The 12,696-nt window shown below is 31.6% G+C and overlaps 3 protein-coding genes across 3 annotated transcripts; 1 reads left to right on the forward strand and 2 right to left on the reverse strand.

Moving 5' to 3' along the window:
- Nucleotides 1–430: 430 nt before the first annotated feature.
- On the reverse strand, nt 431–2,207 carry LOC126687388 (DNA-directed RNA polymerases I and III subunit RPAC2-like). The gene is made up of 3 exons (XM_050381941.2): nt 2,016–2,207; nt 1,543–1,619; nt 431–817 (listed from the first exon to the last, which is right to left on the reverse strand). Exons 1-3 carry the CDS (start codon nt 2,114–2,116, stop codon nt 639–641), a joined length of 357 nt encoding a protein of 118 aa, XP_050237898.1. The 5' UTR covers nt 2,117–2,207; the 3' UTR covers nt 431–638.
- A 142-nt stretch (nt 2,208–2,349) lies between these two features.
- Nucleotides 2,350–5,043, forward strand: LOC126687389 (mitochondrial import inner membrane translocase subunit TIM10). Its single transcript, XM_050381942.2, has 6 exons — nt 2,350–2,496; nt 2,591–2,640; nt 2,816–2,868; nt 3,635–3,673; nt 3,791–3,860; nt 4,861–5,043. Exons 2-6 carry the CDS (start codon nt 2,596–2,598, stop codon nt 4,909–4,911), a joined length of 258 nt encoding a protein of 85 aa, XP_050237899.1. The 5' UTR covers nt 2,350–2,496; nt 2,591–2,595; the 3' UTR covers nt 4,912–5,043.
- Nucleotides 5,044–5,773: 730 nt separating this feature from the next.
- On the reverse strand, nt 5,774–9,632 carry LOC126688204 (serine/threonine-protein kinase BSK5). Its single transcript, XM_050382828.2, has 10 exons — nt 9,351–9,632; nt 9,046–9,254; nt 8,806–8,941; nt 8,213–8,346; nt 8,018–8,123; nt 7,742–7,827; nt 7,362–7,550; nt 7,023–7,187; nt 6,630–6,743; nt 5,774–6,136 (listed from the first exon to the last, which is right to left on the reverse strand). Exons 1-10 carry the CDS (start codon nt 9,430–9,432, stop codon nt 5,894–5,896), a joined length of 1,464 nt encoding a protein of 487 aa, XP_050238785.1. The 5' UTR covers nt 9,433–9,632; the 3' UTR covers nt 5,774–5,893.
- Nucleotides 9,633–12,696: the final 3,064 nt, after the last annotated feature.

Below are 12,696 nucleotides of genomic sequence, written 5' to 3' on the forward strand. Positions count from 1 at the left end.
TGTTTCACTCACCAAACATGAATGATTCATAACCGGGGATGCGCATTTAGATCAAACCGAATCCAATTAATTGTTTTAGATTTGAATTGAACCATTCAATTTGATTGTTTTTTTTATTTTAGTTCGGTTTGTACCAAAAGTAAACTGAACTTTTTTTGCTATCAAATTTGAACCAAACTGAAAACCAATTTATATTTTTTACTTTTTCTTGCCGAACCAGATTTAATTTATTGATTTGATTATTGGATTTGGTTTGATTTATACATCCCTACAATCATAATAATTTGGAAGCTCGCACCACTTATGAACCGAGATAACTTGAGCATCTACCTCCAATGACGGAAGGGGCATGAGAGGGCCGTGGCCTCCCAACTTCCAAAATTGCCTAAATAGTACGAAGTTAATACATACAGCGCTTTGACCCCTAATATAATAATCCAGGTTCCGCCACTGCTGTCTCATGATTGTCAAAATAAATATATTTGATTCTACAAAAGAGTAACGTAAAAATAGAATAAGATCATAGATGAAGCACCAATCATGATAAATCATGATGGAACAGAGACATTTACATTGCATTTCTTCAATACTATAAAAAATGAAGGTTATATTCCCAATTAACAACAACGATACCAGTTTCACTCGCTGCTGCTGCTGCTTGTTTCCATTTCATTGGAGTTATTTGTTTTATGATCCATATCTATCGGAATGTTTGCCTTATGATTGTCAACAGCTTTGTCAAAAGTGCTCCTAACTTGCTGGCACATGAACATCAAATTCTGGCATGCATCTTTCAATACTTCCCTTGCTGATTCACCTGAAAAAATCAATCCATGTAACTCGAACTCGCAACAGAAAGCAGTAGTGAAATTTCAGAAGATGCATAATCAGTTAAAAGATTGAAGTCTTAATAAGGGTGCAATGCAGCCCGAAAATCTCACACGTAACACATAAGGTGATTTGAAGATTTCAAAGATGAATGTGTGGTAGCAGAAATACACTCATTTGTATGATCTTTTAGTCATGGTCATAGGTGGAGAACTATTTAAATATATTATGTCCACCACCAACAATATTGTAACACATTATTAAATGATTGAAAATTCTAATTAATTATTTCACGTAATTAACATTATTTAATGACGTGTTATATATTTATCGACTCCATCCACAAATGCTGTGACTATATACAAACCAAGCATCAATACTTACCAAAAAAAGGACCTAACCCAACCTGACCATATTCCTTACTATCTTGGCTAAGTCTACAGATACAATTACTGCAAATTATGCAAAATAAGAAATAGTTACCTTTAGCAAGCTGATAACAAAATTACATTTGAATTCTTGTAAGCAAAAGAGAAACTAGAATATACAGAAACATGTCATATATCTTCTAACACTTAACAACGCCGCATTTGTTTATAAGTTGAAAACCTGCTAATCTACAACCGATAGTATCTTTATAACGATTTTGACATGTGCTTAAGGCTAATGGAGATAATGTGTTACATAAAACCTGCTAATCTACTAAAAAATTACCTGTTGTTTGAACTCTAATATTAACTCGAGCATCTGAGGGATGAGGAATACTGTATCCACAGAATGATACCCTCGGACTGCAAATCAACATAGTAATGTGCTCAGAACATCGAAAAACGGCTACTTTCACAGGCAAAACCAATACCAATGAGTTACAAATAATAAGAATACAGAAAGCAAACGCCACTTAAGTAGCACAGACAATTCTTTCAATCAACGTTCACAAATGTGTCGGAAACTTGACCTTTCACATACAAAACTTTATATTTAACAATAGAAATCCCAATTTTCTGCTTTTTTTTAGATTTAATTCTTTTAGCCAATTTGAAGACTTCACAAATTCCCCAAAAAAAGTCATACTCCAATCATGTAATTCAAAAACCAGGTTCTAATACAGCTCAAAAATCTAAAAAATTTACAACAAGAACACCAAAATCAATAATTTTGAGCAGAAAAAAATTCGATTTTCTTACTCTTGATTCAATGTGAATCTAACAGAGTTGGCAAGAGTGTGATCTTCATCAACAAAAGAAAAAGTTGCCTGACTTGGATCCCCTTTAAAACCCTGTTCCATTGCTTCCACACTTGCTCTGCAACTTAACTCAAATTTTTTTTCTTCAGTTCTAAACCCTTAAAACCCCCAAACCCTAATTTACACTGAGTATTTTAATTTGATTTTATTTAAGTTAACTGTCATTTTAGCCCATTTAAAAATAATTTGTTTTGCTTACATGGCCTCTTCTGATTTGTCCTTCTTACGGTTTAAGTAACAACCTTGTCATTTTACTCGAGGCAGCACTTCTTCTTCCTCTTTTTTCTTTATGTTACATTCAGTAAACTTAAATAAAAAAACCTCTCCTAAAACCCTAATTCGTGACTCCTTATTGAACTCAATTAGGGTTCAAAGATCCTTTCTGTAATCAAATTAGTAGCTCGATTTGATTCATAAACCAGGTAAGAATCAATTTTTTAAAATTCTGGCTTATCTGATAGTAAAATTGCTTCCTTTTGATAGATTTTATTAACTGGGTTTTGTAATTTTTTGAAGGTTTAATGGCTGCTAATAATGGAATACCGGCAGGTTTGGACAAAGAGCAGGTGAATATTCCCTTTTAACTAATTTTGAGTGTTTTGTTATTTTTATTTTTCATGGTAATTTGTAGATTGAACTAGTTTAGCATGTAATTTCAGTGCTTGGTTTAGTTTAATTTGATTATTCTTAAGATTTAATTGATTTATTTTTCTTAAAGATTTGAAATTGATGGTTTTGTAGGTTATGGGCATGCTAGGAATGGAGATGGAGTATAAGGTAGAGCTTTTTAACAGGTAGGCTCCATGTCATTATAAATGCACCACGAACTGTTTCGCGTTTTCTTTAATTGAATTGGTAATACTTGATGAACTGTGCACTGATTTTATATTTATGAGCAGATTCAATGCTTTTAGAGGAAACTGTAAATAGTAATACGTAATTCGGTTATCTTCTGCTTCTGGTGTGTTTGGGTGCAGTTGCAGTTGGTCACTGCTGTTTTGTTGTTGTTTTTTTGGTTCGTGTTCGTGTAGATGGAATTTGATGACTGATCTATTGTTAGTTTTTACTCAAAAATGGATTAACTTCCTCTTTATACCTAAACAGCAGCTTGGACCTGCTATCTTGCTAAATTTATTCATTCAAACAAAAGAGATAGGCCATATGTGTTATCTGTAAGCTCTTTTTTTAAGTGATTTCTTGAGGCTTTGAATTGATATTATAAATAATTGAATAAGGAGAATGTCTTTTGATATCGGAAGACTATAATTCCTCTATAGTTGGGCATCACACAAATGTTTTAACAAGTGGGTGATTTCTTGATTCTTGAGGCTTTGAGTTGTATTATAAATAATTGAATAGGGAGATCGTCTATTGATATCGGAAGACTATATTCCTCTATAAATCGGGCATTCTGATTGGGCCTGCAATAGTTGAAGTTATGGATTATGACCTCATAATTTCATAATCTTGGTTGTTTTTATTCACATTATTTCATGTTGAATCTGTAGTTCTCCACTTGCGATTTAATTTTTTCTGCTCTAACTTTTGTTTTTCTATCAGGCTTGCTATGACATGTTTTAACAAGTGCGTGGACAAGAAGTGAGTTAACTTGTGTTTTTAGTTTCTTTCCGTTTCTAGAGTCTAATATAATGTGGTGCGGCAGTTTATATTTTTAAACTCTTTCTTCACACGACAAATTATACTTCCTGTTTTCAGGTATCGGGAGCCTGAGCTTAATATGGGAGAAAATAGCTGCATCGACCGCTGTGTTTCAAAGTATCATCTGGTAAGCTTAATTTATTTCCCTTTTTCATTATTGACTTTAAGTTACAATTCGGTTCTTGTCGAGCTAAGTGGAATTGATACATTGCAGCACTTCAACAAAGTTGTTTAATAAAATCAACGTTCAGTAACTGCATCCAGTCGAGTTCTATTTTCATAGTCAAGCACAACCTAATCATGTTTAGTGCTTTTGAATGGAGTCTTTTTGTTGGTCGTGGATACAAAATTGTATAATCTTTGGTACAGAGTTAGTTCAAAGATATACGTTTTAAACTCGACGGCAAGCATATTCATTTGTTATCTAACTATAAAACAAACAAACAAAACGGAAAGAAAACTATTCTTGATTAGCATCAAAAGCCTCTCGATAATGTTCTTATATGCTTTAAATTTGCGAGCTTGATGTTTGAACTATTCATGTTTGATGTAAATTCAATTTATATTGTTCGTAAGCTTCTAAGTAATATGACATGTTCAACTCCTAATTTATCCCGATTCTTGAAGCATATATTTCGATTCTTGAGTGAATCTTCATTACAAGTAGCTGAATTCTAAATCTTTTAGTTAAAAAATTGAATTGTGTCTGAATATTGATTTGGCCAACTCTTGTAATCCACTTCTGTTTCTTTTCTTTTCAAGTCTTGCGAGCAAAATTATGTTTTCAAAATTGAGGTTTCCGTGTAGAGAGCTGTCCAGTCTTTTTATTTGATTAAGATTGCCATTAGAGCATATAAAGTTAGGTTTACAATCTTACCTACTGTTGTTTTAATTAATGGCATGATGCATGCCGTTTCTTTGAGGTTTCACGTCGTGCTTGGTTCAAATGAAGTCTACAATTTTTGTGAAATTCATTTCCAAGCGAATAATTAGTTATACTTATGACAAATGAATTATAAAATAAATTCATTTGCAAACGAAATGAATTTTACAGTAGAATTGAACCAAACAAAGAGTCGGTTCTTTTTATGATGGATGATTGACAAAAGCTCTCTAATGTGTTACAGGTGAACAGTATAATTGGCCAGATGCTCAGTAACGGTCAGCGTCCGACGTAAAAAAATCAGGAGTTGCTGTAATTTCAATTTTGTTATGAACTAAAACATGTTAAGCAGGATTTAGTAAACTGAAGTGTTTGGTTAGATAACTTTTATATCTCTAATAAAATTTCTTACCCATGTTATGTAACATTTTTTATATATATTTTTTACAATGATGTTATTATTTGTGCTAATAAATTTTTTCACCAAAGTCTTCTTTCACTTCCTTAGAGAGCTCACCATGTTATATATTTGTTTGAGATTGTTGTTTTAAGTGAAAAAAATGATTTTAAATTAATTATTCGACATTAAAAATGTTTTTTGGAAAGACATGAATGCAAAACTAACAACTAAATCTATCTTAAATGATGGGTTAATGTCATAAAAATTCACCAACTTTACACGTTTTCTCATTTTAATCACGTAGTTTAAATTTTCTCAATTTCATGCACGAACTATCACTTTTTCTCAAATTCATAAACGGTGCTGAGGTGTCACGACTCCATTGGTGTAATTCGCTGAAGTGGAGGTCATTTTACACCAATGAATGAGTGCCACCTCAGCACCATGCATAAATTTGGGAAAAAGTGGTAGTTCGTGTATGAAAATGAGAATTTAAACTGCGTGATTAAAATGAAAAAACGTGTAAAGTTCGTGATATTTTTTGACATTAACCCTTAAATGATCAACAACAAAACTTATATAAAAACAAGTTATAAATAGAATTTCAGAAGTTCTAAAGCATATACAGAAATAAAATGAAATGCCAAAACATAGCACTCGATAAATTTCCGTGCACCCCATTTAATACCGACATGTCGGATCAAATCGCTATTGATTACAAACAGAAACCAAACGTATAATTATAACTTTGTGGGGCTGCAAAAACTCAAAATGCCAGATAAATAAGCAAAGATGGATACAATAAGTATTTAAACAAATAAATAATTCTTTTTTTCTTTTCTTTTTTTCATTTTAAAGAACTATACACTTGCAGACTTCAATTCTTATGTTTTTGAGCTTCCAAGGTGGTGCCATCTTTTAGAGTTTCTTGTGCATCACTGTCCATCCCAAGGCTGAAGAGTGCAGCCGCTTGCAGATAAAACGCAGTGGGCCAGTCAGGAGATACTGCTTGAGCTTGCATTGCATCTCCAAGTGCTTGCTGTGGCATCTCACTTATCAAGTAGCACAAGCACCGTCTTGCAAATACGGTTGGTGATATCATAGTCCCGCCATCGATAAACTATATAAACAACAGAACAATTATATGATATTAAAGCTTCACAGATAGATCAAATAACGAAAAAACTGTCAATTTGGGACAGAATTGTGAATAACTTGTGAAAGATGTTTGAAAATTTGTGACGGAATTAATGACCGAAAGTGCTGTCATAAAATTTTACGACTGCAGTTTCTATCACAAAGCTTTGTGATGGAAATTCCGTCACAAATTGGCAGTCATTAATTGGTAGTTCTTTTGTAGTAGATAACCAAATCGAAGAGATAAATTTTGTTTGGATCAGTTTGACGTTAAAAAATATTTACTTTTTCAGTTTGATTCGGGAAGTAAAGCAATTTCAGTGTACTTTTGGTTTCAATGAATTGAGAACACCAACTGTTTATCTATTCCACATTTAGAATAATAGGAACATACAAGAATGAAGTACTGTCACAAATGGGCACGTAGCTTTTAATGGAGAACAGAATGAAGAATAACCGTCATAAAAACGACTTACTTGTGTATAATTATCAATGGCTGTAGCAAAGTCTTTAGTTCGAAATGCAGCATCTCCGCGTTTCTTACAGTTAAGTGTTTCCTGTATTTGATCTGTCCACATTTGGAAGGATAGCTGCAAACCAGACAAAATTCAATAATGTCCCGCATAAAACGGATGAATAATATTGAATAAAGTTAAACTTTGCTCAGAAGTAAGAGCAATCAGTTGATAATTGATGCAAGTCATATCAGCACCATTTTTTACTACCAGTTTGTATAACATGGGAGACAGAGACAAAAAAATATGCTTTTTGACAGGGAAGGGTCCCGATAAAGTAGGTCCACGAGATGGTTTGCTTGTTTCAGAGGAAAATGAAATAGTATAAGAATATCAAACATGTACAATACTAACCTCATTTGCAATTCCTTCGTCATCTTTATATCCGACCTTGTCGAGAATCTCATGTATTGCAGTAAGATCCAATCTCGAACAAGCTTCACCTAGAGGCGTCAATGATATTGTCGGCTTTGTGGATGGAGCTCCATGTGGAATACCCATCAAAACATGCGATGGGACCTAATAATCATAACTAAATAGATAAAATTTATATGTTCATAGATGTAATTCAGCTGCATCAAAGAATACCATCTCTCTAAAACACATAGATAATCAACTCTCATGATTAGCAATAATAATGGTAAGATGGACGGCATTAACTAGAATACTTATAAAGACTCCACCGTGGCATACCTCCGTTTCCTTTTGAAGGGGAGTAAGAGAAATGACAAGAGTCTTTGCATTTGGCCTCTCACGAGGTTCGTATTGTAAACAGCGTGAAGCTAATCGCACTAATTCAGTTCCATCATCATTTGAAAAATGACCCTCCAAACATGAGTCCATCAGCATCAAAAAATTCTTTCCGCGTATGAGATCAAGTGCCTGCAAAATAAGCGATATGAGGCAGTTATCTCCGAGTAAGTTACAGCAAATATTAAGATGAATGCTTTTCTACAGAATGATGCCTACAACTCAAATACATCCAAAATTGAGATTTTTCTTTTCCTGGTAAAAAGATCATCAATGCAAATATAAATATTTCCCAAACTCAGTTCAAGGATAAAATAGATTACATGGCTTGGGGGTATGTGTTTGCCACTCAGAAGATCAAGCAATAGTGTGCCAAAGCTGTAAACCACGCTCTCTGGTATGACTCTTCCTGCCATATGAACAGATAAATACGAGCTCGTTAAGAAAAAAGCAGAGGTCATGCTTTTCCTAATTCTCAGCATTTAATTTCCATTCTCCAAAACACTTTTGAAACTCCGAAACTTTATGAGAAAAAATGATTTCTGTCTGTTCCTGTTTCGACGTTTCTCTTTACGTGCTACACTGGATGCCGAAATTACCAGTTCTCAAGTACTCAGGTGGGGTGAAAGCCAAGTTTGTGCTATAACTCTTGCCGTCCCGGCTATTCTTCATTAGGCCGTAGCAGGAAAGCCTTGGATTACCATCCTACAAGTACTACCTCAAATTAATCAGTAGCTCATGAAAGCTCACAAACAAAAAACAAAAGCTTAGAAGATGAAAAATGAAGAAATTACCTGGTCAAACAAAATTCTATATGCATTAAGGTCATGATACAATGCCCTTCCTTTGCTGCTACAATATTCCAAGGCTTGAGCCAGATAGATAGCCACTCTCAGTCTCATTGCCCATTTCATAGGCTGGTTTTCCCCTAAACCAAATCAAACTCAAATTACTTCAACATCCCAAGTACAAACACTAAAACGCCAAAAATATCTATACATTGAGAGACGATAACAATAATTTTTGGACAAATGATTTTACATATCCATAACATAACTTTGATCTTTTCGACATACAATTTGCACAGTCTGATCCGTCAATATGGCGAGTTGGGACAATTATATCCACAAGTCAGATCAATCAAAATTATGGACTTTTAACTTTCCTAACTAGACGAATCAAGTGAATTCACGTAAGCAATCTACGTTGGACCAAACACATTATGCATATAATTGTCCCAATTCATAAAATTAACGGACAAGTCAGTCAAAATGGTCAAAGTTATGGATATATAAAACCATTTAGTCTAATTTGCACTTAAAACAATCACTTTTAAACAGCCAACTTGCAAATTTTGAAGAAATCAAGCGAGTTACTTAAAACTTACAATGAAAAAGATGCTTAGAGAGAGTCTCATTAGGCATAAACTCAGACACCAACAATCTCTCATCACCTTCACAGCAACACCCAATCAAATTAGCCAATCTCTCATTTCTCAACTGCCCTACAGCTCTAGCTTCATCCTACCATACAAACACACACAAACCAAAAACCAAATCACTTTCAACCACTAAAAACATGAACACAAAACACAAAAACACAAGCAAACAAAAAAGAGAAAACAAACAAGAAACTGGCGAGAATCAGGCCAAGCAGACTTATTAAATCTTTTGATAGCAATCCAACGATCATCATCTTGAAATCTGCCTTTATAAACCACATTTGGAGCCTTCTCACCATGTTCAGACACTATATTATCACTGTTAAAGCCACAAGTAGCAGCTCTAAGTTGCTCTAAACTGAACTCCTTAAACCCAGGAAGCAGCTCACCATTGTCTGCAAATTTTTCATTAGTAAATCAAATCAAATAACATTAAACTAACTAACAAGATTCAATCTTTTCATGAATAATGTAGCTAAGTTAGTACAAACCAAGGTCAGAAATATCGTTGAGATTTGATTTGAGATTAGATGGCCACCAACAGAGTGATAATCTGGAGCACTTAGCTCCCATTCTTTGCTGAGAAAAGATCAAATCTTTTTGTTTTTTTGTGAATCTAACGAACGAAAAATGAACTGCCCACTAAAAAGAAGATCGAAAGTGATTTGAAAGTGAGTTTGTTTTAGTGTGTTTGTATGTATATGTGTATCAGTTTTCTTGGGGAGTGAAGAGAAGAGGGTTTTAAGGAAAAGAAAGAGGTGAGAAAATGTTGTTTGGGTAGCAAGAAAATGTATAATTAATAATTCAAAAAGGTTCATTTTACCCCTACAACTTAAAACAAAAGATCAAATATGATCAAATTCGTGACTTTCTTATTTAAAAAAATGGATTAATCCATTTTAAAATCTCTTTACTTTATTTTTTTATTTATCTAGTCGTTAAATTTTCATTTAGTCTTATATGATCCTTTAATTTTATATTTTTTGTTTATTTAGTCTCTGAACTTCTATTTGATTTTATCTGGTTCTTAAATTTTGATTTTTGGTATTATATTGTCCTTGAATTTTGAATTTCACGATTCCTCAGACGGGCGTCCATTTGAGAATCTGGAAAAAAAGAAAAATCAAAGTTCGGAAGTCAGAGGAGACCAAATGGAAGTTCAAGAACTAGATAAATAAAAAAAACATAAAATTAAGGGATCAGATAAGATCAAATGGAAGTTCATAGACCAGATAAATAAAAAAACATAAAATTAAGAGACTTTAAAATGGATTAATCTTAAAAAAAAAACATTAAAATGGGCATTTTGGATAAAATGTATTTTTAAACGAGGTGTTGTCTCATTTTATCAGTTTAGTTCCAAATAGTACAATAATTTATTATCATTTCAGTTCAGTTGCTCCAAGCACTTTTCAGTTAAGGGGTAAAATGAATCACATTGATCAATCTTGGGTGTTTTTGTCCAACTAATAACTTGTTATCGTGTAAAATTGAGGGAGGAAAATGAATATTTGTTTATTAATAATAATCTACTAAAGATGAGAAAAAGAAAGTGAACTTTTTTTAGATCCAAAAAAAGGAATTACTCAGTCACTTACTTCACTCACTCTCTCTACATTTTCACTTATTCATCATTCTCTCGTTTCTGCTTTCCAAATTATTTATCTTTTTTCTTATTCTTTTTGTAAAAAGTTTTCAGTTTTTTTAGTTTCTCTTTGGTTTTCTAAATTTTATTAAAACCCACTCTTAGGTCTAGCGCGTGACATAAAACTTAAATTAATTACAGATTGTAAATTTTCCTAAAAAAATAGGTTGAATTAATAAGGCAAGAAGTTGTGGTAGGTCCCTGAGCTTGTATCAAATGCGCACATAAGATATTTAAAGCCTCGGGCGCAATAATTGAATCTTAATTGATCAAACTAGACGTATATTTTACTTCAATTCATTCGATTGGTTTAGTTTTATTGTGATTAAATTTATTGGAATATTAGATTAATTTGGTTTAATTCAGCTTTTAATTTAAAATTTCCAAGCAAACGACATTAACCAAAATTTAATTTATATATATTATATATAATACTATTTTCATAGTTTTTAAAAAAAAATTGAAAGTACTCTTATAATTTCTTTTACAGTAATATTATTTTTGTTTTTTTTATATTTTATAGTAATGTAGTTCTCTCATTTAATATTCTGTTTTTTTTTATCTTTGATCTCTATTCTCCGTCTGTACTTTAAATCTCTCCTTAAAAAAAAAAAGATAGTTTGTAAGTATTTTTTTTATCATGAAAAATGAATCTTTATTGTTTGAAGGAATTTTTCTTATAAAAACAATTGGTCACGTGATCTTAACAAAAATCTACCAAAACATATTTATCATTTAAATTATTATTCACTTTAATTTTTAATAATAAACTCACGAGGTAATAGTGATTAATTCTTAATTTTATGTATTAGGTCAAAACATTAAAATGAGTTAGAGTTCAAGCAAATAAAATAGGTTGAGAGGCACGCGCAGGTGTAAAAGCGTGAAACAGAAATGAAACTGTGAATTGACTGAAGTTGATTAAAAGATCGGCAGTGAGAAGTGGCAATTAATCGGGAAATCATGTGGGTGAGTCAAAGTCAAAAAAGGTATATTTTTCGATTTGGAGGGCAAATGTTTTTAATAGCTACTAATCATATTATCTTAAGACTTTATTTTATGTAAAGTTTAATTTATGTGATAAGTTTTATTAATTACAATGTTGGCATTGTCACTATCATCATATCCAATGTCCGTGAATAAACATTAAAATTAAACCTATATATTGCCAATTTTAATATTTAAGTGACTTTTATTAGATGACTATATCGGTCTGTCAGTTCAGACATCAAATTAGCGAAGTATCTTTAACTTTCTACAATCAAACTGAAATTATAATATATATAAATTGAATTATACATGAACTAAAATAATTATTTAATTCGATCAGTTAATATTGATTATTAAAAAGTAGTAACTATTTTAGTGTTAATTAGCTTATTATATATGAATTTTGAAATTAAATTGATATTTAACTTCTATAAAAATTATAAGAATATCCTAAATTTTTGAAAAAGTAATATATGTGTATGTGCGAGATTAATTTGTTTGGTTTAGTTAACTCATAAATTTGAGATTAACAAAAAATTAAACTAAACTAAAATTTTAATTTTATTCGATTGAAATTGATTATACCCAAATAACGCACACTTCTAACTTCTCTTCTTTTTAACAATGGAGTTTCACAGGCAATATTTGATTACTCATGTTTGATTTTGCATCCTTCTTAAGCTTGATTCCTAATAAATGTAGCTAAATGTAAAATGGTTAAGCTTTCACCATCTACATTGAAATAATTGCTAAAAGTTAGTAAGTAACAAGAGTTAATTAATGTTTAATTTTTTTTAAAACATCTAAGTGTTGATTTAGTTTGCATAATTAGATTCCGTTCAAAAAAAATTATAAACCCTGTACTAAAAATATATATTTAATTTTATAATATAAACCCTTATTTATGTATAAAAGCTTTAAGTTTGAATCTCTCATTCTATTCATTAATCTAAACAAATATTTAGTTCATTATAGTGAAAAAAAATATTTATTTTTCGGGTGTTTAATTTATCTATTTGGTGGTCAAACATTAGTTTTTAAACTCTCAACGGCTAATTGAGTGTTTGATAAGTTGATATAATAGACAATTACTAGTTTTATGAACATTATATTATACAATTGCTGATGTGAAAAGTGTAAATCAAACAATAAAATACTGATCTCCATTTGAAAATGATTATTTCTTCATTTAGAAAGGGAAA

The sequence above is a fragment of the Mercurialis annua genome, linkage group LG6 (assembly GCF_937616625.2).
Source record: "Mercurialis annua linkage group LG6, ddMerAnnu1.2, whole genome shotgun sequence".
NCBI classification, from domain to species: domain Eukaryota; kingdom Viridiplantae; phylum Streptophyta; class Magnoliopsida; order Malpighiales; family Euphorbiaceae; genus Mercurialis; species Mercurialis annua.